The 27,714-nt window shown below is 43.4% G+C and overlaps 2 protein-coding genes and 1 long non-coding RNA gene across 3 annotated transcripts in view; 1 reads left to right on the top strand and 2 right to left on the bottom strand.

The window, feature by feature from the left end:
* Positions 1–5,056, bottom strand: part of LOC138447225 (schlafen family member 13-like) — a 74,747-nt gene extending 69,691 nt beyond the window's left edge. Inside the window, 1 exon segment of the mRNA XM_069602831.1 lies at positions 4,888–5,056. Within this exon segment, the coding sequence (XP_069458932.1) occupies positions 4,888–5,033 (146 nt within the window). The 5' untranslated portion in view covers positions 5,034–5,056.
* Positions 613–14,424, top strand: LOC138447229 (uncharacterized). Its single transcript, XR_011259744.1, has 2 exons — positions 613–780; positions 13,868–14,424. It is a non-coding gene; the product is annotated as an uncharacterized lncRNA (long non-coding RNA).
* LOC138447223 (protein SLFN14-like) lies at positions 14,356–27,714 on the bottom strand. Its single transcript, XM_069602830.1, has 5 exons — positions 27,170–27,714; positions 24,266–25,332; positions 22,455–22,583; positions 20,302–21,016; positions 14,356–17,816 (listed from the first exon to the last, which is right to left on the bottom strand). Exons 2-5 carry the CDS (start codon positions 25,302–25,304, stop codon positions 16,982–16,984), a joined length of 2,718 nt encoding a protein of 905 aa, XP_069458931.1. The 5' UTR covers positions 25,305–25,332; positions 27,170–27,714; the 3' UTR covers positions 14,356–16,981.

Raw genomic sequence — 27,714 nt, 5'->3', positions numbered from 1 at the left:
TACATTTGTCCAAACCATGGAATGTACACCAAGCGTGAACCATAAAGTAAGCTATGGACTTTGAGTGATCATGATCTTTCAATGTAAGTTCATCAATTGTAACAAATGTACCACTGTGTTGCCGGGGGTGGGGGGGAGGGTGTCGATGATGCGAAGGTAATGCCAGTGTAGGGGCAAGGGATATGGAAATGTCTGTACTTTCCTCTCAATTTTGCTGTGAGCCATGGATTTCCATGGAAGTTCAGTGGTGGTGAAGACTCCATGCTTCCAACACCCAAAAGAGTTGAGTACCTATCCTCAAAAACCTACACATGAATGTTCATAGTAGCTTTGCTCATGATTACAAAAATTTGGAAGCAACGAAGATGTTTTTCAACTGATGAATGGGTAAACAATGTATGTAAGGAGGTAAGAACAGTCTTTTTTTTTTCAAGCACTATTTGTAACACCAAGTTTAGGAAGTAGCCTGTCTATCAAAAATAGAATGAGTAAATAGAACATGGTAATTTTACTGAAAAGAATGTTGTGAACCACTTTAAGAGAATAAACTAAAACACACTGAATGACATAGATGTCAGAAACAAAATACAGAGTTTAAAAAAGCAAGTTGCAGGGGGGCGGTCCTAAGATGGCGGAGAAATAGGACGGGAAGACCACTTTCTCCCCCACAAATTCATCAAAAGAACATTTAAACGCTGAGTCATTACCATAAAACAACTTCTGAATGCCGGCAGAGGACATCAGGCACCCAGAAGAGCAGCCCAGTGTCTTCGAAAGGAGGTAGGAAAAAGTATAAAAGACGAAAAAAGAGACAAAAGTGGTAGGGACGGAGCTCCTTCCCGGAAAGGGAGTCTTAAAAAGAGAGAAGTTTCCAAACACCAGGAAACACTCTCACGGCTGAGTCTGTGGCGAGCCTTGGAAGCACAGACATAACTGGGAGGGAAAATAGATAATTAAAACCAACAGATTACGTGCCCAACGGTAACTCCCCCAGCGGAGAAGCAGTGCAGACGCCTGCACCTGCCACTAGCAAGCGGGGGCTGGGCAGGGAGGCGCGGGCTGCCGTGCTTAGAGTAAGGACCGGCTGGAATGCCCCAGGGCAATCAGAGCGAACTAACTTGGGCTAGCAAACCAGGCTGGGGGATAGCTACCACGCGAAAAGCCCTAACCTAAGATACCGCCAGGCCAGCGCACAGAACAAAGGACTGAACAGAGCTAGCCTGCTGCAGACAGTCCCCCTTTTTTAGCACTTTCGTTTCAGCTCCTCCACCCTCCCCTCCTCACCACTCTACGTGTTCTTCGAGTGCGCACGCGCGTTTGTGTGTGTGTGTGTGTGTGTGTGTGTGCGTGTGTGTACATTTGAAAATTATAGTCTAGGAAGGGAAGTAGAGCCTCTGCATGTGGGCCCAAGGGGAAGAATAGAATGGGGAAGGTTGTGAGCACCCCAAAAACAAAACAAAACAGACCCTAGAGAGAGGAGACCCACAACCTCAGACAGGATTGCCCCAGGCATTATGATATCTTGTATTTCCCAGCGCGAGACTCAACCCAGAGAACCATAAAGCCCACATCCTGTTCATGATTCAGTTACCTCCTTTGACTTCTTCCTTTCCATCGTGTCAGTACTGTAGGCACAGTCTCTGGTAATTTGTCCTTATTTAATTGGGGTCTTAAAAATCATGTTAGGGCTTCCCTCATGGCTCAGTGGTAAGGAATCTGCCTGCCAGTGCAGAAGACACACGTTAAATCCCCAATCCAGAAAGTTCGCACGTGCCACAGAGCAACTAAACCCATGTGCCAAAACTACTGAGCCTATGTTCTAGAACCCAGGAGGTGCAACCACTGAGCCCACACTGCAACAGATAGGGACAGAATGAAGGGACAAAATAGGTGATTAAATAGTCAATTCCACTAGGGGGTTGTAAATAAAAGAATATGGGAGACTCACAAGTTGATGATTACTCAAGAGAGCAGGTGAGTTTAACCATAAAACCAAGCATGTTTACTTAACAATGAACTCATGCAAGAGAAGCAAGGGACATGCCCTCAAACAATAAAACAGCGGTGGCAAGGAGACCCACATCCTGCCCTGTGAGTTCAGGACACTAATGATCCCTAGCACATTCTTTCTGCACACATGAAAAACCAGGAATGTGTAGACCGAGCCTGACCAGGCAGGGACAAGGAAACTCTCCTGCTCAACCTGGAGAAGGAACTGATGATAAAAATATGACGCCTACTCAGGAAAGACAGAGAAGGTGTTCTCTCCTTCCTCACTTTTCCTTTGATTATAAAACTGTAGCCCAGTAAGTTCTCAGGGTACAGCATTTACTGCTCCCCCTCTTCTGAGCCTCCAAAGCGCCTTTTCTAATAAATCACTTCTTATGTACCACTTTGCTCTCCCTGAACTCTTCTCTGCACTGAGAACACAAAGGAGTGTGGTATGGGAGCTCTTCAGCGCCCCGCCTAAAATGTTTCACCGATCAGTTTCACAACTCCTGAAACCCGCGTGCCCTAGGGTCCATGCTGTGCACCAAAGAGAAGCCACCGCCATGGAGAGGCCTGCGCACTGCAAGGACGAGTAGCACCCGCCCGCTGCAACTAGAGAAAACCCTCACAGCACAGCCAAAAATTAAATAAATACGTAAATTCTAAGAGATCACCTACGACTGCAGTGATAAAAGCATATTTATACTGTAAAGATGAGTGCGGCAACTGATTTCTAAGAAACACTCAGAACATCTGTAGGTGTTGCCTATGTCTAGTAAAATATATACCTACTATCACAGGTGACCTTTTTCCTATTACAGATTGGCAAATATTTTTCAAACATCCACTTGCTGAATTATTCAAAATCATACATTCGTTTGTTCCCCATCTCCAAAAAGATTAGAAAAAGCAATTTGTTAAAGTTGGGCAAGTTAATTCCCAGTGCTTTTGATAAATGTTGGTAAACAAAATAATCAAACTTTTGAACACACTTGCAAAAAATAACCTGGGAAATCCAATGAGGTCCGAGCTTCTGGGCTAATACATTTAAGTTTTTCCTGAAAACAAAAGTGTGTATATATCATGAAAAACAAAACCCTTTTCGTAGAGATCAACCAATTGGGTACCTGACAGAAAATCCTGACAGTCACCCCTTCCCGCCAAAGCTCTAGCTCCTCCCTGATCTATCTGAGAGTTTGCTTCCAGATAGTTGGTTATCTGTCCACCCCACAATCCTCTCCACCACTGTCTCAGACCTCAGGGTGTCTGGCTGGAATCCTGCATCCCATATTCCAGGCCTGAGCTAGAAGGTAAGTCCCATCAAAGGACCAGTTCTCTTCACTGTCTATTTCACTTAAGAAAAATGTGGGCATAACATGTTCACCACAGTTTCTCTTGTCTAAAGTAGATCTGAAAGGGTCTCTAGCCACAGGGTGAATTTATTTATATATGTGTGTGTGTATATGTATATATATATATATATATTTTTTTTTTTTAAAGGAAATGGCAACCCACTCCAGTATTCTTGCCTGGAGAATCCCACGGACAGAGGAGCCTGGTGGGCTACAGTCCATGGGGTCGCAAAGAGTCAGACACGACTGAGCAACTAACACACACATACATTTATTAATTGTAGGACAATTTACAATATTGTGATGGCTTTTGCCATACACCAACATGAATGAGCCATAGGTATACATATGTCCCCTCCTTATAGCCTCTTCCCACAGCCCTCCCCTTCCCATCCCTCTGTGTCATCACAGAGCATGGGCTTTGGGTTCCACAGGGTGGATTTTTATCTTAGCATTCTTTGGTCTTTTTTCCAGCCCATCTTTTCTGTTGAGCAGGCATGGCTCCAGTCTCTCCAGGTAGTCTCAGGGTTGGGGTGCTGAAGAGAAAAATATCTGAGTTCTGACCTGTTCACGGATCCTCAGCTTCACAAAAGCAAGCCCAGGAGAAATGCCAAGCTTTTATTTTCTTAAAAAAGGAAACTAGAATGTTCTCATTGTTTTAAAGTTCCCGCTATTTTAATGTTCCCGCCTTTTTAAAGTTTCAATTTCCTGAAACCAAGTTAAGTGTGCTCCTGTCTTTTAGGTTTCGATTTCTCAAAAAACTAATTAGATGGCATTTGACTCTTTATGGCTGCCTTCCCAACCTCAAGAAAGAGAGCCGACTGTTGGCTGTCAGTCAGCAGGACTTTGTCTTTTTAATAAGTAATTGAAAGTGTGTTACTTCTGCGTTGAAACCTTAAACATCTAGGAGAGCAATGCTACAGAAAATGTATGGATACAGATCAAACTATTATTAAGGATTTCACCCTAGGGAATGGAATCAGAAAGGAAGAGGGAGAGGGAGGGAGGAAATGTTATTTTGTACACTATGCCTGTATTATTTGAGAAATGTTTAATGCAATAGAAAAGAAAACAGTGCTAGAGCCAGACAGAGAATTAAGCAGTACACCTCACTGACTTTCTTACTTAATTTTTCTAGTAGCCTCTATAAGTAAGCTCAACAATTGCCGTTGAAACCAGTTGAAATTGTTGCTGAATTTCCTGTTCCTGAATTGACTAATACTGTTAGTTTTGTATTGAGTAAGTTGTTAAGTTTCTCCTACTTAGCACCTTGATCGGCAACCTCTCCCATAGCTTACGGAAATCAGAGTCCCCTGTTTTTTGGTTTCTTTTGGGTAGCCATCTTTACAGGTTGCAAAAATTATTACAATATGAATTTAGCGATCACTCCTAATATTCAGAAAAAGTGTTGTGCACTAGAGGGAACTGAGTTTAGGATGTGAGGAGGCAGTGTTCTCTGACCATCTCAGTCTATCAATAACCAATGTAGTTCTTCAGCAATAATCATCAGGAACCTCTGAGAAAAAAATTAAAAGTGATTACTTACAGACTCTGGACGTTACACAACAGGCCGGGGCGCACAGCAAGATCAGGAGTAGAAATGAGCACACTGGCCTGGTGTTCGGCTCTCTCTGGAGGTAGAAGATGAGGGTTTAGGGTTTGGCAGGTTCCCAATTGGTGAACTTGAAACATGAGGGCGGAATTTAAAGTGTGGGGAGCAGGGGGCGGGGGCGGAGAAAAAAAAAAACAAACAACCGGAAACCCAGGGGGAATTCCCTGGCAGTCCAGAGGTTGGGACTCTGCACTTTCCCTGCTGAGGATGCAGGTTTAATCCTTGGTGTGGAAACTAAAATCCCACAAGCTACTTGGGCACAGCACCCAAAGACAAAAAAACAAACAAACAAAAAAGCCTAGCAATGCTTCAAACTGTCACTAATGAAATCAACTAAAATCTCAAAAGCAGAAGAACCTGACTGGCAATGTGTTTATTCAAGCTAATCATCCTTGAAGTAAGGAAAGAAAAAAAAATTTTTCAGCTGTCAGGTTCTACACTACAACAAAATTAGTTCCCAATCTTGGCTTCTCATCAGAATCTTTCAGCACATTTTTTTAAAAAATGCAGATTCCAACGATTTACAAATAAAATAATTTTTTATTTTAAAAAGAAAGAGGGGGATATAAAAAACAAACAAAAATAAAGCAGATTCATGGAGAATTAAATAGTCAGTCAGTCAGTTCAGTTGCTCAGTCGTGTCCGACTCTTTGTGACCCCATGAATCACAGCACGCCAGGCCTTCCTATCCATCACCAACTCCCAGAGTTCACCCAATTCACGTCCATCAAGTCGGTGATGCCATCCAGCCATCTCATCCTGTCGTCCCCTTCTCCTCCTGCCCCCAATCCCTCCCAGCATCAGGGTCTTTTCCAATGAGTCAACTCTTCCCATGAGGTGGCCAAAGCATTGGAATTTCAGCCTCAGCAAGTCCTTCCAATGAACACCCAGGACTGGTCTCCTTTAGGATGGACTGGTTGGAACTCCTTCCAGTCCAAGGGACTCTCAAGAGTCTTCTCCAGAACCACAGTTCAAAAGCATCAATTCTTTGGTGCTCAGCTTTCTTCACAGTCCAACTCTCACATCCATACATGACCACTGGAAAAACCATAACCTTGACGAGATGGACCTTTGTTAGCAAAGTAATGTCTCTGCTTTTGAATATGCTGTCTAGGTTGGTCATAACTTCCCTTTCAAGGAGTAAGCGTCTTTTAATTTCATGGCTGCAATCACCATCTGCAGTGATTTTGGAGCCCCAAAAAATAAAGTCTCACAGTTTCCACTGTTTCCCCATCTATTTGCCATGAAGTGATGGGACCAGATGCCATGATCTTTGTTTTCTGAATGTTGAGCTTTAAGCCAACTTTTTCACTCTCCTCTCTCACTTTTATCAAGAGGCTTTTTAGTTCCTCTTCACTTTCTGCCATAAGGGTGGTGTCATCTGCATATCTGAGGTTATTGATATTTCTCCCAGCAATCTTGATTCCAACTTGTGCTTCTTCCAGCCCAGCGTTTCTCATGATGTACTCTGCATATCAGTTAAATAAGCAGTTTTAAGATCCCCAGGTAATTCTATGGTCTGCAAGGTTCAGGAACTCCTGGACTCCCATATTTCCTGTCTCTTATCACAATCTCTTGGCTCACTATTGATGGTGAATTGTCCTAGAAATTGCTAGTGATATAGATTGCCACACAAAGCCAGTTGGTACCAAATCTGGTTGAATGTGGTGAGCATCATCACTTCAGGACATTGCCTACATGTGGCAGAGGAGGTAATGATCTGATTGTAAAAAACCAAGGCAACCTACCAAGTACCCCAGAAACAGCAAGCATCACTAAAATATTAAAATAAATACTTAAGAAGCATCCAGTGAGAAAAACTCAGCAATGACCAGGAGATGTCTTAATAGCTGCCATAGGGGCTTGCTAGGTGGCTCAGACAGTAAAGAGTCCACCTGCAATGCAGAAGACCTGGGTTCCATCCCTGGGTGGGGAAGACCCCCGGAGGAGGAAATGGCTACCCACTCCAGTAATCTTGCCTGGAGAATCCCATGAACAGAGGAGTCTGATGAGCTACAGTCCATGGGGGTCACAAAGAGTTGGACACGACTGAGCAACTAACACTTTCCACAGAGGATTTAGCATTGTGCCTGCATTCCATAGTACCTCTGTGTTGAAGCTTGGAGCAGGCTGCCCCATGACATGCCCCAGTGGTATACTGATTCTTTGGGGTTAAAGTTACTGGAGAAAGAGCTGGTGAGGGAAAGATTGATATTAAAACAATAACACTCTGACCTCCCCTTCATTCCCCCCAAGTAGAAAATAAATCACCCATGTGAAACGATCCCCCTATGCCAGGCGTATAGAGAGTATGCTTATCACCAGCTAAGGAATTCAAGGCTAAGAAAGCCGAATAAACAGACTCTCTTCCCTCATGAGTCTACTACCCAACGCACAAACCCCTTTCTAAAATCTTCATTAATAATTCTGTATCTAAGAATGTTATATGAACAGACTGCTTTGGTCACTTGGTCTGGGTGGGGTTAGGGCATAGGGGTAGAATTTCTATGACCTCTGTGTATATTAATTTTTTCCTTTTTTTAACTTAAAAATATTTATTTATTTATCTAACTGTGCAGTGTGTTAGCTGGGCATGCAGGATCTTCTATTCTTTTAACAGCTGTGCTGGGTCTTCGTTGCTTCCTGGGCTTTCCTCTAGTTGTGGCGAGCAGGGGCTGCTCTCGTCACGGTGTGCAGGCCTCTCATTGCAGCCGCTTCTCGTGTTGCAGAGCACAGGCTCAATAGTTGTAGCACGTGGGCATGGTTGTTTCATGGCATGTGGGATCTTCCTGGATCGGGGCTCAAACCCTTGTCCCCGGCATTGACAGGCAGATTCTTTACCACTGAGCCCCCAAAGAAATCCCAGCACGCAGGATCTCTAGTCACAGCATTTGAGCTCTTAGTTGCTGCATGAGGGATCTAGTTCCCTGACCTGGGCTTGGACATGGGGCCCCTGCCTTGGAAGGGTAGAGTCTTAGCCACTGGACCACCAAGGAAGTCCCTGTCTTGTTCATTTGTCTTGTGTTAATCTACAGCTAAAATAACTGAAGACAGGTAGTGGGGGGATATTTCACACTCCTCAACTTTCCTTCCCTAGGAGGAAACTAAGCTTCGGAAAGATTAAGCAACTGTGCTTGATCATATGCCAGGCACTGAGAATTTACAAGTGGTTTAACAGCTACTGCTTGCTGACACTTAGATTGTGTACCAAACACATGGAACACAGCATCTAATCTTTACAACCACCACTGAGAGATGGATATAATAATGGTTATTTCCATTTCATACAAGAAAGAGCAGTTAAACTGCCCAAATCACATTTGAGTGCCTGAGCCTTGTTGAATTTGGCTCTGAAACCCACACAAGTACATGGGCATCTCCTCAAAGCTCAGTCTGATAGACGTAATGGTCATTTCTGGATAGCGTTTTAAGAAATGGGTGAGTGCTCTTCCTGTAATCCAATCACAGTCTCTACCCATTTCCAGGCAAGAGCACTGGAGTGGGTTGCCATTTCCTTCTCCAATGCATGCAAGTGAAAAGTGAAAGTGAAGTCGCTCAGTCGTGTCCAACTCTTAGCGACCCCATGGACTGCAGGCCACCAGGCTCCTCCGCCCATGGGATTTTCCAGGCAAGAGTACTGGAGTGGGGTGCCATTGCCTTCTGGCAACGTTTAACAGGTTTCCTAAATGATTTCCAAATTCCCTAGAGCTGAGAGGGGCCTAGGTTCTGGAATTTTAACAACCACACCAGGTGATTCCTCTCGGGAAAATTTGGACAACACTGTTTAGGTATCTTTGGATCAACAAAGGTTTGTTTTACAGACCTCTTGAGTTGTGTGCCTGCCGACATCCATCCTTCAGGGAAGACACAAGCCCCAATGCCAGCTTCTCAGCGTGACCTGTGAGGAAATGAGGGAAGAAGAATGCTTCTGTCCTAATCACGTTCCTCTGTTCTGAGTTCACTAAAATGTCTACCCTCCACGTCCACCTCCATATTTTATGGAGTTTGGGAAATAGCTTCTTTTTGGTTGTCGTCGTTTTGCTCTACTTGATAAGATGTTTTCATTTATTTATAAATTTAAAAATATAAATATTTACTTATGTGCTCTGGGCTTTCTCTAGCTGTGGTGAGTAGGGAGTACTCTTCCTTACAGTGTGCAGGCTTCTCATTGCTGTGTCTTCTCTTACCACAGAGCACAGGCTGCAGCCCAGGCTTCAGTACTTCTTGTGCATGGGCTTAGTTGCTCTGAGGCCTGAGAAATCTTCCTGAACCCATGTACCCTGCATTGGTAGGCAGATCCTTATCCAGGGAAGTCCTGGTGAAGAGTTCCTGTATTTTTTACATCATCTTCTTCCCCTAAAGGGGTAAATTCAGGCAGATTTGGCCGAGGAATCAACTGGAACATCAGAGACTCTGCTACACCAAGAGTTGCTCCTTCCTAGGCTGTAAATGCGGACAAGGTCTCAATGGGAGACTGCGAGTGGAAAGAGACCTCCAGAACAACCAACCCCAACAGGATGCAAAATGCAGTGTATACTATGATTACAACTCTGCTGAAATATATCTGCCGATGGACTAACACTGGAAATGAATAAGCAAGAATGAAAGCAACTGTGTGATACGGTGGTCGGAACAGAGATGAGTTTTCTTTTGTTATTCTCTGCTTTTCGATCTTTCTGTAATGTCATTAGTGAGGGCTTCCCAGATGGCATTAAAGGTAAAGAACCTGCCTGCCAATGCAGGAGACAAAAAAGAGGTGGGTTCAATCCCTGGACAGAGAAGCCTGGCAGCTACAGCCCATAGGGTCATACAGAGTCAGACACGACTGAAGAGACTTAGCATGCACGCACACACGCATGCAAGATATATACATGGGGCTTCCCAGGTGGTGCAGTGGTAAAAGAACCCACCTGCCAACGCAGGAGACACAGGAGACATGGGTTCGATCCCTGGGTTGGGAAGATCTCCTGCAGGAGGAAATGGCAACCCACACCAGTATTCTTGCCCGAAATTTTCTGTGGACAGAGGAGCCTGGCAGGATACAGTCCATGGATTCACAAAGAGCCGGACATGACTGAGCACGTGAGCACAGCATATATATATATAGATAGATAGATAGATAAATAGATAGATATCCTTCCCCCTCCCCCCGATCAAGGGACTCGAAAGAAGACGGATTGGAATTTTACATAAAGTCACCAGGAAGCCCCTCCAAGTTTGCAGTATGAGAAGGCAAGATGTAGCCGTCTCAGAGGGGATTTGCCATTTCATGTTAGGAGTCCCTGATCTTGGACAGGTCAGGAATATGGCCTGAGTCTGATCCTGAGCTTTGCAGAAAAAGAAACTCAGGTTTTTCCAGAATGATCAGGAGGCTCTGGGAGAGCTGACAGACATTGAATATAGGAAACAGTAGAGACTACTCAGCTGTTTTTCCTTTCAGCGGCGGCCAATGCTTTCTAGAGATGACAGCTTGACAGAGGATCCTGATAGCAAACTTGGGTATTCTCACCTCTGGGGAGTATCTTCAGAGTATTTCTATGCTCTCAGAGTTGAGATGATTAAATCAAGGATTCTCTTTAAATGCTTTATTTATTCAGCTTGGATACCTTGACATGTGCTTTTAAGAAAATTAAATTCTCTGTGCCTCAGTTGTACCATCTATGAAACTGGAATAATGTGTATATGATATACCTCATAGAGTTGTAAGAAAGTATGCCAAGCCTTAGCAAATAGTAGCTGGTTGTATCAATAATAACATCTCAGTAAACAGTAGCAAATGGTTATTGTAAATCCTGTGCTTATTTCAGATTGAAGCCTCTTGAAGATAATTTGATGTTCACTCTCTCCAAAACCTTGAGCAAAAATGGGGCAGCTCAGCTTCATAGGAAATCTAGTTTACCGCTCTACTCTTCCTCTTTCCTTACATGGGTTTCTCCATGGCAGTCTCTCTTCAAAAAAAAAAAAAAAATTCATATCTGGAATTCCCTGGCAGTCCAGTGGTTAGGAGTCCATTGCACATGACATGAGTGTGATCCCTGGTCAGGGAACTAAGATCCCACAAGCCACACAGCATGGCCAAAAGAACATTTTTTTAAAGAGTCCTATTGATGTGAAAAGAAGAGAAGCGAAAAGCAAAGGAGAAAAGGAAAGATATAAGCATCTGAATGCAGAGTTCCAAAGAATAGCAAGGAGAGATAAAGCCTTCCTCAGCGATCAATGCAAAGAAAGAGAGTAAAAGAACAGAATGGGAAAGACTAGAGATCTCTTCAAGAAAATTAGAGATACCAAGGAAACATTTCATGCAAAGATGGGCTCAATAAAGGACAGAAATGGTATGGACCTAACAGAAGCAGAAGATATTAAGAAGAGGCGGCAAGAATACACAGCGGAACTGTACAAAAAAGATCTTCATGACCAAGATAATCACGATGGTGTGATCACTCACCTGGAGCCAGAGATCCTGGAATGTGAAGTCAAGTGGGCCTTAGAAAGCATCACTATGAACAAAGCGAGTGGAGGTGATGGAATTCCAGTTGAGCTATTTCAAATCCTTGAAGATGATACTGTGAAAGTGCTACACTCAATATGCCAGCAAATTTGGAAAACTCAGCCGTGGCCACAGGACTGGAAAAGGTCAGTTTTCATTCCAATCCCAAAGAAAGGCAATGCCAAAGAATGCTCAAACTACTGCACAATTGCGCTCATCTCACATGCTAGTAAAGTAATGCTCAAAATTCTCCAAGCCAGGCTTCAGCAATACATGAACTGTGAACTTCCAGATGTTCAAGCTGGTTTTAGAAAAGGCAGAGGAACCAGAGATCAAATTGCCAACATCTGATGGATCATGGAAAAAGGAAGGGAGTTCCAGAAAAACATCTATTTCTGTTTTATTGACGATGCCAAAGCCTTTGACTGTGTGGATCACAATAAACTGTGGAAAATTCTGAGAGAGATGGGAATACCAGACCACCTGACCTGCCTCTTGAGAAACCTATATGCAAGTCAGGAAGCAACAGTTAGAACTGGACATGGAACAACAGACTGGTTCCCAATACGAAAAGGGGTACGTCAAGGCTATATATTGTCACCCTGCTTATTTAACTTCTATGCAGAGTACATCATGAGAAACGCTGGGCTGGAAGAAGCACAAGCTAGAATCAAGATTGCTGGGAGAAATATCAATAACCTCAGATATGCAGATGACACCACCCTTATGGCAGAAAGTGAAGAGGAACTAAAAAGCCTCTTGATAAAAGTGAGAGAGGAGAGTGAAAAAGTTGGCTTAAAGCTCAACATTCAGAAAACTAAGATCATGGCATCTGGTCCCATCACTTCCTGGGAAAGAGATGGAGAAACAGTGGAAATAGTGTCAGACTTTATTGTTTTGGGCTCCAAAATTACTGCAGATGGTGACTGCAGCCATGAAACTAAAAGACGCTTACTCCTTGGAAGGAAAGTTATGACCAACCTAAATAGCATATTAAAAATCAGAGACATTACTTTGCTAACAAAGGTCCATCTAGTCAAGGCTATGGTTTTTCCAGTGGTCATGTATGGATGTGAGAGTTGGACTGTGAAGAAAGCTGAGCACCAAAGAATTGATGCTTTTGAACTGTGGTGTTGGAGAAGACTCTTGAGAGTCCCTCGGACTGCTAGGAGATCCAACCAGTCTATTCTAAAGGAGATCAGTCCTGGGTGTTCTTTGGAAGGACTGATGCTAAAGCTGAAACTCCAATAGTCTGGCCATCTCATGCGAAAAGTTGACTCATTGGAAAAGACCCTGATGCTGGGAGGGATTGAGGGCAGGAGGAGAAGGGGACGACAGAGGATGAGATGGCTGGATGGCATCACCGACTCGATGGACATGAGTGTGAGTGAACTCCGGGAGCTGGTGATGGACAGGGAGGCCTTGTGTGTTGCATCTCATGAGGTCGCAAATAGTTGGACACGACTGAGCGACTGAACTGAACTGAACTGAACTGATTGATGTTTAGAAGTATCCTGTCTTTTCTTTTCTCTGGGATAGTACCCAACATCAATTTCAAGTGACCAGAATATTTTTTTATTGATATATAATGTTAAGGTTGCATAATTCATTTTCCTATCTGTAATTCTCCAAGTTACATTCTCCCTCTGAGGTTCTGGGTTAGGGTGACAAATCCTGGTTTTACTCTGCATACAGTCAGCATAATCTGAGCCACCTGTTTCTGAGAGGCCACCACCTCTTTTGTCATCAAAACCTGATGTCAGCATTTTGTTCTCTTGTTTAAGGCAACAGATCTGTATGTGTTTACATACAGTGATCTGGGGATTTTCTAAGCACTCACCGGCTTCCCCAGCGGCTCAGATAGTGAAGAATCAGTGTGCAATGCAGGAGAAGTGGGTTCTATCCCTGGGTCTGAAAGACCTCCTAGAGAAGGTAATAGCAACCCGCTTCAGTATTCTTACCTGGAGAATTCCATGGACAGAAGTACCTGGTTGGGCTGTAGTCCATAGGGCCACAAAGAATTGGACATGGCTGAGCAACTATAACACCCTCACTTCACTTTGGCAAAGATGGACACTTCTTTGTCCATCAGAACCAGTATAAATAAAGCGAATCTTTTATCGAGGGCTTTTTGATCCAGTCATCTCATATCTGGGGACCCATACATATACCAAGGAAAGCAAAACTCATATGCCTGAGTAGAATATATGCTTGGCTTGATTTTAAAGTGTAAGACTGCTAGTCACCCAAATCATTCGGAGGATGATTATTGTATAATCTGAGATATCACATGACCATTGGGAATGATCATTGTGAAGATGGTGCTGCACCACAGGGAAATGCCAGCATTGGTCAGCTACTGCTGCCAAGCAAACAAACTTAGAATCTCAGTCATACAGGAAATCTTTATTTCTTCTGCATTTGCAGGTCAGCTGGATTTTGGCTGATCCAGGCCAGATCAGTGGAACTTGGCTGATCAGTTGAGTCGACATCGCTCATTCCTCCATGACTGGTGGGCTGCTCAAGACATCGTCTTTACAAGATGGTAGCAGAAGCTCAGGAGAGTAGGCCTAATGCTGAAATGGGTACAGCCTCTGTACACGTCACAACTACTAACATCTCATTGGCCGAATAAAGCCCTATGGACAAGTCCACATCAAGGGGGTGGAAAACACACTCCACCTCTGGTGTCAGGAACTATACGTGGTGTAGATCTAGGGAGTGAGGAAGCCTTGAGACGAATAATACAAGCTACAACAGTGCCTCACAAAAAGTTTACATGGAAAACACGCACACACATGATATGAAGTTGATTGTCTAACTTCATAGTAACTATGTAAAAATATTTTTTGCAAGTCAACAAAGAATAGAGATAAATAAGCAAAATTGAAAAAATAATTTGCCTAGATAGCAAATTGATAAGAACCTTTTATTTTGCATTTCTCCAGTTCTCAAAGTTACATAATAGAATCACCTTTTTTAAATTGGAGTGTAGCTGATTTACAATGTGTGTTAGTTACTTTTCTTTATTAAAGTAAGTTTTAGAAGCTTCTCATAGCAGGCATATTATTTGACCAAATGAACTGTTTTATCTATTATATTAAGGGTCTGTAGAAAAATGTAGATTTCTAAGTACATTCAGGTTAGCCATTTGTTCTTAGTCCCCGTCAATTCCTAATCTCAAACTCAAATCTAACAAACTTCCATCAACATGGACCTTTGCCTAAAAACAGTTTAAATTCCTTTATTCTCTTAAATTCTTCACTATGGCAGTGTTAATTATTCTCCACACTGACCTCTCTGAAGTCTCCAAAATCAGATATTCATTCTATTGACTAGAAGCATTGTTCCAGTAGATTCTGATTTTCTGAAAGGAGCAAGTCCATTCAATAAATAATTAATGAGCACCTGCCATATTCAAGGCACTCTACTAGTTACTTTTGGGGGAACTAAAGAGGTGTAAGTGCCATCCTTACTCTCAAGGGGCTCACAATCTAATGGGAAGAGAAAAGTGTACCTATACATTTGGGGACAGAAAGAACAGACCAGAAGAAGGAAGCGTGCACGAGTCCTCAGCCCTGGCGGCATAGTGGAGTCATTTGGACAACTTTTATGAAGTGTCCAAGCCCATGCCTAGAGATGCTGATGTAATTGGTCTGACGTCTGACTTGATGACTGTTTTGGCTTATTTTTAATATTTATTCATTTCTATGTTTTTATTTAGTTGGCTGCACCTTGTCTCACGTGTGGCGTGCAGAATCTTCACTTGCAGCACGTGAACTCTTAGTTTCAGCACGTAGTAGGATCTAGTTCCCTGACCAGGGGTGATCGAACCTGGGCTCCCTGCATTGGGAGCGCTTGAGTCTTATCCACTGGACTACCAAGGAAGTACCTGATATTTTTATAAACTCCTCAGAGGGTTATAAAGAGCAGCCAGGATTGAGAACCCCTGGATTAGGCCTTCTACTTTAAGTTTGACCGAACTCTCTGCATAGTACTGACAAAGACTCTCACGTGCAATCCTTAAAGCAGTTGATTCTTTTTTAAAAATAAATTATTTTATCAAAAATTATACAATGTATGCAAATAGTTTAAAGTCCAGAAAGTCAAATGGCCCTGAGGCTTATGACTAAAATTTAGCAGTCCCCATTCTGTCCATCCCCCAGTTCTTCCTGCATTTTTGACTCTTTAAATTATTTGTAGAGAATTCACACACCTTCAGTTCTCCAAATGTTAACATACTCTTATCTCTTGCTTCATCAAAAACGAATTAACTGGGACTTCCCTGGTGGTTCAGTAGTTAAGAACCTGCCTTTCAGGAAATGTGGGTTCGATCTCTGGTTTGGGAACTAAGATCCCACATTCTTTGGGGCAACTAAGTCTTCGCCCCGCAACTACTGAGCCCGTGGGCCACAACTAGAGAGTCCATTGCGCTGCAGTGAAGGATTCCGCATGACGCAACTAAGAACCGATGCAGCCAAAAATAAACCCAAAAAATGAAAACAGAAAACTAACTAATTGTGGAATTTTTTTTTCTCCCACTTAAAAGTACCCTGAAGCCCCCAAGGAAAGGCAAACAGAAGTAGGTAGTTGGAGCAACAGGAGGCAGAGGAAGCTTCTGTTCAATCCAGGGAAAGGAGAGCTGACGACTGTCAGGTTCAGACTGGCTGCCTTGGTGACCCAAGCAGTTCAGAGAGGCAGCTAAGAGCACTTTTCTAAGCCCCACCCACCTGCTCTCCCGCCTCTTGGAAAGCTGATGGGCTTTATCTGAAATGATAGCCAAAAGCATATATCCACACTTTCTCCTGGACTTACACTTGGAGAGCACCCTACTCCACCTCCAAAATAAGCCAGTGAGGCGGGGGTGGGTTAGAAACACTGGAAGATGGACTTAAAACGAAGGATGCATTAGACGAGTAAGTTAGAGTGTTATCCTGGGAAGCCCTAAAAATTAGTTTGGCTTGAAGACTTCAGGGACGCCCTGGAGATACATTAGCAGGGAATGTCACAAAATCAGTTCTGTATGTAAGGAGCACCTCTGTGACTGTTGGCTTCCCTGGTGGCTCAGGAGATAAAAGCATTTGCTTGCAATGCGGGAGAAACGGTTTCGATCCCTGGGTTGGGAAGATCCCCTGGAGAAAGAAACGGCAACCCACTCCAGTTCTCTTGCCTGGAAAATTCCATGGATGGAGGAGTCTCGTAGGCTACAGTCTATGGGGTCGCAAAGAGTCGGAGACGACTGAGCGACTTCACTTTCACTTTCACTTTTCTGTGGCTGGACAAGATGAAAGCTGGATTGGATTAGAAAACTCAGAGGCAAAGGACCCATCATAAGTCCCAGGGAAGAAGTGGAGGGGAGTGGGGAAGACCAGTGACCCCGCAAATGGAGGCCCAGTGCCAGGAGGCAGTTCTGTGGCTCCATGCAATTCTGACCGAGCCTTGACGTCCTCGCTTGTGACAGATGAAAGGGCGAAGCTGCCACCTGCTGGGGAGCAGGGAGACTCTGCTCTCTGTCCCTTCCTATACTGTTTGAAATAATTTTCAGAAGGTTGCCCTCTTTTCATAAAGCAGGTAGAGGTGTTTGATGGCTTTCGAGGCAAAACAGAGCTTATGAACTTCCTCTGACAGGGCATACTCCGGACTGAGCCCAAACACAATATTCCTCTCCAGGCCTGAAAACTGCTGAATACTGTCTAAAACAATGTGACCATCCAGAACACCAGAGGCCTGGCTGAACACAACCTTTGTGGGTCCACAGGTCTCAAATAATTCCATTGCTCTTAGCAGTGCAAGCTCATAGCGTCCTCTGTCCTCTGCTCTCCTGCACAGAATTGCTATGTCTCTGGGCAGATAGCCACACTGGAACAGGTGGTGACATCTTTCTGCCACGTGTCTCGCGATTTCTTCTGTGGTCAAGTTAGTCTCTGTCTCACACACCCCAGGCAAAGCCTGGGCACGCGTTGCTTCTTCATACGAAGCTTCCCTGAACGCCGCCAGTGTGTCTGGAGACACGCTGGGGTAAGGGTTTTCCTTGATCCTCTTCATTTCTTCTTTCATGAGCATCGCTATTTCCAGAGCACAGTGGATCCCGCTGGTGATTGTTTTCCGAGGAAACTGAGCAGATGGAGGCGGAAGGCCGTTGCCATCTCCATGATGGACTTGGAAAGGGTCCAGAAAAAGCCAGAGAATCCCGTGGTGTGGGTTTTCGCTTCCAGCGCCCCTCACCTTTGGGTGGGTGATGCTCTTGGCCTTCATGTACCAGTCACCATATTTACTGCAGAAATGCTCAGTTTCATCCATCACTATGTGCTTGATCTTTGGGAACTCCCCTCCCATGAAGGTTTTCCGGGTCACAGTTCGGCAGGTCGTTTGCTGGCTGTAAGGAGGAAGGAGAGAATAGGGCTTCAGGCATAAAAATAAAAGGAACGCCATGCATTTATGACTCTCTGGATTGGCATTCGAGACTGGCTCTCATCCGGAAGCTGATTCACTGATTCAGCAGTGTCCTGAATACTACAAAAATGCTCTTCTTACAAGGCTCCTGACATCAATTGTTGTTTAGTCACTAAGCCAGGCTTCCCAGGCGCTAGTGGTAAAGAACCTGCCTGCCAATACAGGAGATGTAAGAGATGGGGGTTCCATCCCTGGGTCAGGAAAGATCCCCTGGAGGAGGGCATGGCAATCCCCTCCAGTATTCCTGCCTGGAGAATCCTTTGGACAGAGGAGCCTAGTGGGCTATAGTCCATAGGGTCTCATGGAGTTGGACACGACTGAAGTGACTTAGCATGCACGCACAGTCGCTAAGTCACGTCCAGCTCTTTTGCGACCCCATGGACTATAGCCTGCTGGGCTCCTCTGTCCATGGGATTTCCAGGCAAGAATACTGGAGTGGGTTGCCATTTCCTTTTTCAGGGGATCTACCTGACCCAGGAGTCACACTCGTGTCTCCTGCTTGGCAGACAGATTCTTTACCACTGAGCTACCTAGAAAGCCCGCCTGACAGAATGCATATTGCAAACCCTAATCCTTGGAGCTATCAAGTTAAATCAGCATGTGAGACTTTTAAAATGAACTCAGGTAGAAGATTTTGTTATTTCTACTACAGTCCATTTCTACTGCTTAACAATCCCTAAAGATAAATTCCTTATATCTAAGGGAAATCTCAAAATAAATTTACACTTGTTACTACTATTTCTTTACTTTCTATCTTTTTTAGAGCTGATAAGCAGTCGCCTAGAGGCATATCATAATTTTCATATGAAAAAGAAATATGGGCTCCTATAAGTTCCTCTAAAGAAAATCCTCCTTTCCCACTTATTTTTAGTACAATGCCAGAAGCCTCTCTAGATTTTGGTTAGGAAAGCATCGAGAGGTTTCTGAGTTCCATGAAGTATCAGGATGTTAGGTAGGGTACCAAGTCTACAGGGCTATGCCTCCATGGAGCTACCATCCTACTTACTTAGCTCAATTTTCATTTATAGTATATTATAGCATATAAATAGATACACATGCATATATGTACTTAAAAATTTTTAGTTGTTTATCGCCTCCTCTAATTTAGATTCAAGTCATATCACCCATCCCTACAGATTTCCTGATTTTGCGCATGTAGTCCCTGGGGCTTTAATCCCTTTGTCCAGAATCACAAACCCCTGAGTCACAACTATTCAAGTTCTTTTCTTCCAGTTTGCACAGTGTAGACTTCTTGAAGAAAAGCGCTGATTCTTAGCCATCTCTGTATCCCCCTCACATTGTGCTCATCGATACTTGTTGAATTTAACTTGGCTTTTGCCTGGGGTTCTCTTAAAACTTACCTATAAAGCATAAGAAAGAACATAGCTTCAGCACAGTTTAGAAGATCCTTCATTATCTGGCATCTGCCTCCTTTCCAACTTCATCGTTTGTCACACACCCACAGCTCCTCACTGCTCCAGGCAGACCTACCATTCTGATTCATCTCCATGCCTATTTGCTGTGTCTTTTGCCCAAAGAGCCCCCAATTAATGCACTCCTCCTATTGACCTCTTAAAAAAGAAGTCAGGATGTCCTTCATTGGAGAGTATTTGCTGACCAAACTATAGCCTAAGCTAAGTGTAAGCACATCTTTACTATCATACTAATTATACAACATTCCCATTGCTTATTTTTCTCTTTGTCTGTCTTACTGGGCTTTACGGCAAGGTCTTCAACATATTTTCCTCCTCTAACACTAAATGTACACTGCATCTAGCATATAAATGGTGCTCAAAAAAGATTAGCTTGAGAAATAAGTCAAACAAACCACAAACGAAAAGTCCTCATGCGCTTTAGTAAAACAGCCAATTTCTTTTACTAAACTGAAAGCTAAAAATTTAAATCAGAAGCAAACGTGCATGGTTTCTAAAATGACTGAATCAGAATAAGTCAAACACATAAAAATATTTTATAAATGAAATCAAACAGCATTTAAAATCAAGTTCGTGTTAGGTAGAATGTCTAATTGACTGAAATACCCTATGAAAGCATATCAGTACCCTATTAAAACATTAAATATCAAGCAGAAAGCATATGTGAAGCAAGATGGATTCGTGTCAGCCTTTCTTAAGTTTAAGGCCGTAGACTGTGGGGAAAACTTTCTAGTTCTACAAACTGAAAATTATGCCTATGTGGCTAATTGATGAGATGTTTAAGCGTGAACACTGCAAAGTGCTCCTTTCTAGCTCAGCTGCTTGATCACTTGCAAATATACACATAGTTTGGGCTCTCACCTGTATGCATCAAAGGCATTACACAATCTTACACTAAAGACACAGATTACTGGTGCAATGCTGTTGAAAGACTGACTAAATATATTTATTGTGTTTAGTTAGTGAGGTTCTTACGTCACGAAATCCTTTAAGGAGTCACTTTCGCAAACATAGAGGATCTCCTTGGGCTTGCAGTGGAATACGTCCTTAATTTTCTCCATGATCTTTATAGCCAGCACTGTCTTTCTGGTTCCTGGAAAGCAGTGGACGAACAGTTCTCGGGTCTCCTGAAGGCTCTGTGAAAGCAACTCACACTGCTCCACTACGAGCAAATTGGAAAACTCACAGCCCACTTGGTCGCTCAGAAGGGATCGAGAGCACAGCGAGACCATGATAAGTGCCTGCAACAATTTTTCCATTTCGTCCTCATCAGCAAGCCTGTAGGGTTGGGGATAGCGCAAGGCGATTTCTCTGGGTTTGCACTGTGTGCCGGGCAGGTGCAACAGCCTCGGAATGACACACACTTTCCCCGTGTAACCACCAACAGTTCCCAGTTTCTGCTTTAACTGACGAGCAGTGTTCTGGGCATACCCCAGACCCCCAGTCCACGTGGGGTCTGTTAAGATGGTATAGAGTACCGGGGGGCTATTCACCGCTATTAGGAGAGCATCACACAGGACATACTGCTCCTTCCTTAAGCCGACATCACTCGCCCAGCTTCTGGAAACTATCACAAACCCCTGAGAACAAGGATCTATCTGTGTCTTCATTAATTCCTCCAGTCCTTTATGATCTGAGAAGAGCTTCTTACAGAGGGATTCTGGTTTAAATTGAATCTTTTCCCGTGTCACTGAAAATTCAAGGAATAGAGGTTACTAACATTTATAAAAGGACATTTAAGTATTCCCACGACCTCATAATGAAGTAAGCCTAGCCACGGAACTGTGACTAGGATAAGTTTCCTTATCTGCAAATAAAGCACCTCCTCTTCACAGGTCAGGGCTGTGAAGTCCCTGTTTCTGACAGCTCTCATGCAGGCAAGGGCAATCAGGGAGGGGTCTTCACAGAGCAGCCTTCTAGCACTCTGTCCTCAACCCTAACGACCCAGTAACTCTAGGAAGGTACTTCTTGTTAAGGGTGTGTGTGAGAGAGAGAGGGAGAAAGAAAACTGATGCTTTGGGGAAACTAAGAACTTTCCTTTTGGAACAGTGATTCTTAACCTGTGGCAAGTTTGACCCCAGTAGGGTATTTGGGACTGTCTGGAAATGGTTTGACTTTTTGTAGCTGGAGAGGTGCTACTGTCATCTAGTGGCTAGAGGCCAGAAAGGCAGCTAAACTTCCTACAATTCTCAGGGCTGCTGCTGCTGCTGCTGCTGCTAAATCGCTTCAGTGGTGTCCGACTCTGTGCGACCCCATAGACGACAGCCCACCAGGCTCCCCTGTCCCTGGGATTCTCCAGGCAAGAATACTGGAGTGGGTTGCCATTTCCTTCTCCAATGCATGAAAGTGAAAAGTGAAAGTGAAGTTGCTCAGGCATGTCCGACTCCCAGCGACTGCAGCCTACCAGGCTCCTCCGTCCATGGGATTTTCCAGGCAAGAATACTGGAGTGGGCTGCCATCGCCTTCTCCAATTCTCAGGGCAGCCTCCCTCAAACCAGATGTAAAATAGAGAGCCAGCAGGAATTTTCTGAGGGACGCAGAGAGCTCAAACCCTGTGCTCTGTGACAACCTAGAGGGGTGGGATGGGGTGGAGGTGGGAGGGAGGTTCAAGAGGGAGGGGACATGTATATAGCTATGGCTGATTCATGTTCATGTATGGCGGAAACTAACACAATATTGTAAAGCAATTATCCTCCGATTAAAAATAAAATCTTAATTTAAAAAGGAATTATCTAATCCAAATGTCAACAGGGTCGAGATTGAGAAACTCTGCCTTAGACTCTGCCTGGACTCTTGCCTGGAAGCGTCCAGGTGACCCCATGGCTCACTTCCTTTTGCCTTGGAAAGCCAGGGGAGCAGTTCTCTCAAATTTATTCTCTCATATTCGGAGGGGGAAAAAAAGCTATCTGTGATTGGAAGCCCAAAGGTACACAGAAGTATAGGGTGGATTTAATGACTGAAAACAAGAGTTCACCACGTGTATTGGTTCAGGACCATTGTGTCTGCTGAGCCTACATCTGATCTTCTCCAAGGAGGAAGTCTGGGATGCATTGCTACCAACCACCCCCCACCGGCGACTTAATTTTAGGGAATAAATTGTCCCCTCAATTGAAATCAAGAAGGAATACCTGGAAACAGGTGCTGTTGGAGAGCCTCCTTAAATTCTAGGACTTTGATGGGATATGACAGGCTTCTTAGGGGAGATGAAGCTGATGAAATCAGGTGAAGGCTGTGGTCAGCCTCCAAATTGGAAGGAACTAAAAAAAAAAAAACCCCACAAAGCATCATTTTAGATGATAAAGACCTTTTCTATTGCTCTTCCTACAGTTGACGTACGACATGTGCCATGCCTGGGCTGCCCGCCCTCTTCCTACGCTGTCAATAGTTCATGCATGTTAGGAAGGAGGTCTGGGACTCCTACAGGGCCACGCACCTTCTAAGTCACCTGTAACTCATCTCAGACAAGTCATTTCTCCTCTCTATCCTGTAAGGGTGAGTAGGTGGTCCCTGCGGTTCCTTCCAATTCTAATACTCTGGTTCCAGGTCACCCCTAAACAGAAAAGGTTTCTAGTAGTGGTGGTGGTGGGATGGCAGAAAAAGTAACCACAGGATTTCCTTGGTAGTCCAGTGGTGAGGACTCCGCCTCCAATGCTGGGGATATGGGTTCATTCCCTGGCCAGGCAACTAAGGTCCAATATAGGAACTAAGGTCCAGCATGCCTAAAAAAAATTTTTTAAGTAAGCACAGTAATTTTTTTTATATTGTGATAGTTGTTAAAGGTCCCCGCCCCCCCACCGCACCCCTGCCAAGTTTAGAAAAATAAAAAGTGGTACAATCTCTAGTTTGGTGTGTGTGTCTGTAAAGGAAACTCTAATCTAAAATAAGAGAAAGCATAGTCCAATACAATCACTCAAGTCTTGATCCAAGCTTCTTTTTACAAAATCTGGAACTAAATGACGCTGGAGGCAAACTGATAAATTTCACTCAGCCTATAAGTCTTTTATGGGCCGATCTGAAATCGCCAGGGCTGATGCTTAGCAAAACTGAAAAGAAGTGAAAACACAAAGTCCTCTTCCCACACCCCCTTCCCCAGCACTTCCTTTTGCATAAGTTCTTAGTTTTTCTCCACTTGGTGGTGCCCTCAGCCCTGAGAGTGGTTCAAGGTATGGGCTAATGTTACTGAAGCAATTCAAATTTGTCAACAAGGTTCCCTTGAAAGGACTAGTGGACAGCTATTCTTGAACAGCATTTCTCTAAAATATCACCTTTAGAGAGACTAAAGATGAATGTTTTAGCGTAGGAATATCAGCCTGCAAATTTGTTTCAGCAGACCTCTACAGTGTGTAAAAATGAGACCAAAAAGGATACATCAAACGGTAAACTGCTTGTGATTATGAATAACTTTGGCTTTTGCTTCTTGTATTTTTTTGGTTTCCTATTACATACATGTTAACTTTTAAGAAAAGAATGTTATTTTTAAAAGCCTAAAGGAAAAATTTAAAAGGAACTTTCATAAATTCATGGCTGATGACATACAGGCTTTTCTTGACTTCACACAGTTCATATTCTGAGTCTTTGGAACTAAAAATATAGAAAATCACCCTTAAAGAGGGAAGATTCGTAAGCAAAGGCAGATTTCTGTTCTTTTCTTGTTTAGTTGCTGTTATTTCCAACTCTTCTGCCACCCCATGGCATGGATGGTAGCCAGCCAGGCTCCTCTGTCCATGGGATTCCCAGGCAAGAATACTGGAGTGGGTTGCCATTTCCTTCTCCAGGGGATCTTCCCAACCCAGGGATCGAACCTGCGTCTCCTGCATTGGCAGGCAGATTCTTTACGGCTGATCCCCCAGGGAAGCCCCATTCTTTACCTGGACAAATAACCAAATGAAGACAGAAGTTTCTGCCTCCTGATTGAACAATGGCTTCTCTTCTGCTTTACCTGATTGAATATCCAGCATCATGGTTACCCACTGCTCAGCTGACAGCCTCGTGACAGAATTGTCCCTGATGATCCAGGAATCCGGGGCTTCTGTGAATACGACACAGCAGAAGGGCTCCACGTGGACCACACAGACATAACCATACAGGACATCTTTTTGGTATACATTTAAGATTTTGGTAGTGAAGTTCACCTTCGGCTTCTCACAGCAGAAGTGGAATGTAGGCAATTTTTCTATGCAGTTTTCTATTTCTTTTTTTAGCAAGTCAGGGTTCACTTTTTCTCCCTGACATCCAAACACTTCTTTGGTCTTATCATCCACCCCGATAATTAGGTATCCCCCATGGGTGTTGGCAAATGCAGAGACATAATGAGGCAGCATTTCTTTAGTCCGAGGAATGATCTTTTTGGTGGTGAACCTTTTAAACTCGACGTGTGTGGACTCAGTGAAGTTGAGCTTCTCCTTATACACAAGCTTATCCTTTTTAACAAATTCTGAGGCACTCATCCTCATGTCTTCCTCTTCCTGCATATATCTATCCAGAGCTTTCTGAGAATGTAGCTCCTGCATCTTTGATCTTCCTCTCTGGGTTCTAGACTGTTTCTCTAGGAGGAGCTCCAGGGCGCTGTGGGCACTCAAATTGATGGTGGAAGTCACAGCTCTCTGATATAAATTGGAGCGCAAGCTGCAGATCCTTAGGCTGAAAACATCTGGGCACCATGACTTCACAAAAATCATAAGATTGTGTCCCTGCTGCACATAGTCAAGGAATTTCTGTGAACCTGAAGGGAGGAGCTTCTGAAAAGAAGTTTCCAGATCATGTCCCAGTCCGTGGCATCGGTAACTGTAAGTTTTATCCTCAATCTCCGCTTTGATCAAACCCCCTCCAGAATTTAACAGTGCACACGTCGCTTGGGTGATTCTAGAGTTCTCAGCTCTTTTCAAATAGCTATTGGTCATCCTCTTCCTGTTTTCCTCTCCGAAAGTGACTCTGCCCACTTCTACGGTTATCTCGGGATAAAGCATTTCCGTCTCCATCTTGAGGCTTTCCACATCAGCAGCCCTTCTGCGTCACAAACAATGACAGAAAGAGGTTCCAATAAATAATTAGGACAGAAATGTTGTTTCAATATTAACATGAATTCCGGAGATTGTAAAATTTTCTTCAAAGCTGTAAATTCTTGGAGATAGATTTTAGTATTGGAAATCATCTTTGATATCACTGTGTTTTTTAATTGGAGTATAATTACTTTACAATGTTGTGTTAGTTTCTGCTGTACAACCATGTGAATCAGCTACCTGTATATAGTCATTCCCTCCCTCTCAAGCCTCCTTCCCATGCCCCTATCCCACTCTTCTAGGTCAGAGTCCACTGTTTTCTCCCAACTTTGTCAAGACCTTAGGCTTCCCAGCATGAATGAGCATAAACTAAATGCGTAATATTCAACCATAGAGGAAAAAATTGTATTGTTGAAAATTTTAGCTGTTTTTCATTTAAAATCAGGAAGCATCAACAGTGAGCCCAGATATAAAGGGCATGGATTGTTACAGGAGCTAAACAAATTTTACAGAAATGGTTGCCATCAGAAGATGCTCCTATTTACAATTCAAAGGGGAAAGAAGACAATAGAGAACCAAGAGAGTATAGCTTTGAAGTATATGTGGTATACAAGATCTAGTTATAAAAACAAACATAAAACTTGGTATTCTCTATGAGCTATTTTATACATTTAAAAAAGCTTTATTCTACTCCTGAAAGAATGCCAACTGACACCAAATGCAGAAATCTTTCAAGCTCTTCAGACATTCTTCTAAAAGTACATTTCTTATACAGTGTGATGTAGGAACAGTTTTCCTTGCTTTCTAGTAGTTCTGCCTGTGGGAACCTCTAAGACCTGGGAATGGACATGAGCCTTTGAGACATAGTTACTAAATTGTGGTCAACCTCCTTTTGCGTCCCAGATCAGAAAATAGCCGTCTAAATTTAAGTTGGCACCCCAGAAGCAGATGTTACAGAAATGTCCCCTCCTTTGTTTTTGTTAATTGCAAAATAAAATATTTACCAACCCAAACCAAAATTCTTCCTCAAGAAGAAGAGAGCCCAGTCGTGCCCAGTCGTGTTTCTTCTCCCACCCCCCCCCCACCCCCCATAATCTCTGCTAAGCAGAGGCTATGTGGGTGTTGTTTGTATCCACCAAGAGGAAAAGAAAGCAGGCATCCAGCGGGCTGGGTCCCCTCCTCTGCCATTAGTTTACTCTTGGTTGCTTTCTCACTTCCTCCAAGCAAACCAGAATCAACCTGATGAGTTGTTTTTTTCATAGGTATACATTTACATTTGTGAATACAAATGTAAATGTCTGGCTCTTAGAGAAATTTCTGGTAAGATTCTATTCATATCATAGAACCACAGTAGTGGTTAACTACTTTAAAGATCATTTTAACCATCAATCTGGTTCTTAAATACTCTCTACAATATTCACAACTCCCAACAAATTGCTTTCCAGTAACTGCTTAAACACCTCCAATAACAACTCATTGTCTCTCAAATTAGTCCCCTTCTATTTTCTGACAGCTTTGTTATATATAGCCTGCATATTTTTAGCTATAATCTGTCTTCCTATAACTTCTGCATGCTGGGACTAAAACAAATCTACTTGCTTTTAAACTAGAAGAACTATACTCTCACGGATGTTACTTGAGTGCTGATAACAACCATGATAGATACAAAGTGGTCTGAGAGTCTAGCTCCAGATGCACATCTATGTGCTCCACATGTCCCCAGATTTCTCACTCATCTTCCTTTACCAGATTCTCCTGAGCTATAATTTTATTAAGTTCTTTATGCCCTCAGACAAAAGCTGAGAAGAGATGGATGAGATTAAAAAAACATTTTTTTTTTTTACCTGATGCCCTTGCTTTTCCTCTTGCTGTTTCAGTTCCACATCTGGGTTTGGTCTGAATGTTTGCCTTCTCTCACAGTCCCTGTTGCCTTCTGATATCAGCCTGGGAGGAGCAGGAACTCTGCCAGACTCCCCAAGACTTCGTAACATTGACCCACTGAGAAAGGCTGATAAGGAGTCAAGAGAAGTCCATGACAAGGCAGATTGGCAGGCCACAGTCTGACCTCTGGGAGTAAATGAAGGAGTAATGGGAAAATTAAGGGGTTTTCAAGTGCAGGGCCAAAGCTAAAACTTCCCACCTCTGAAAGGCTGAATGTCTTTTCTCATACACCCTACAAGCATCTTCTGTTATAGTTAATTTCATTTCAAAGCTCTATATCTATTTTAAATTAAGCTGCCCTGTACATGTCCATTATGAACAATATTAACCTATTTTATCACCTTCCAAATTGCTTGTCTGTTCTTCAGTTCAGTTCAGTTCAGTCGTGTCTGACTCTGCGACCCCATGAATCGCAGCACACCAGGCCTCCCTGTCCATCACCAACTCC

The sequence above is a fragment of the Ovis canadensis genome, chromosome 11, assembly GCF_042477335.2.
Source record: "Ovis canadensis isolate MfBH-ARS-UI-01 breed Bighorn chromosome 11, ARS-UI_OviCan_v2, whole genome shotgun sequence".
NCBI lineage: Eukaryota > Metazoa > Chordata > Mammalia > Artiodactyla > Bovidae > Ovis > Ovis canadensis.
The sequence above is the reverse complement of the archived record's forward strand: the minus strand, read 5'-3'. Positions and strand labels throughout refer to the sequence as shown.

Bases quoted from the DNA above. Each gene is read 5' to 3' on its own strand.
- LOC138447223 (XM_069602830.1), bottom strand. From the start codon at position 25,304: ATGGAGACGGAAATGCTTTATCCCGAGATAACCGTAGAAGTGGGCAGA. The intron at 22,584-24,265 runs GTAAAGCAGAAG...TTTTTTTTTTAG, and splicing joins GATGCTGGATATTCAATCAG to TTCCTTCCAATTTGGAGGCT. The intron at 21,017-22,454 runs GTATTCCTTCTT...TTGAATTTTCAG, and splicing joins CCAACAGCACCTGTTTCCAG to TGACACGGGAAAAGATTCAA.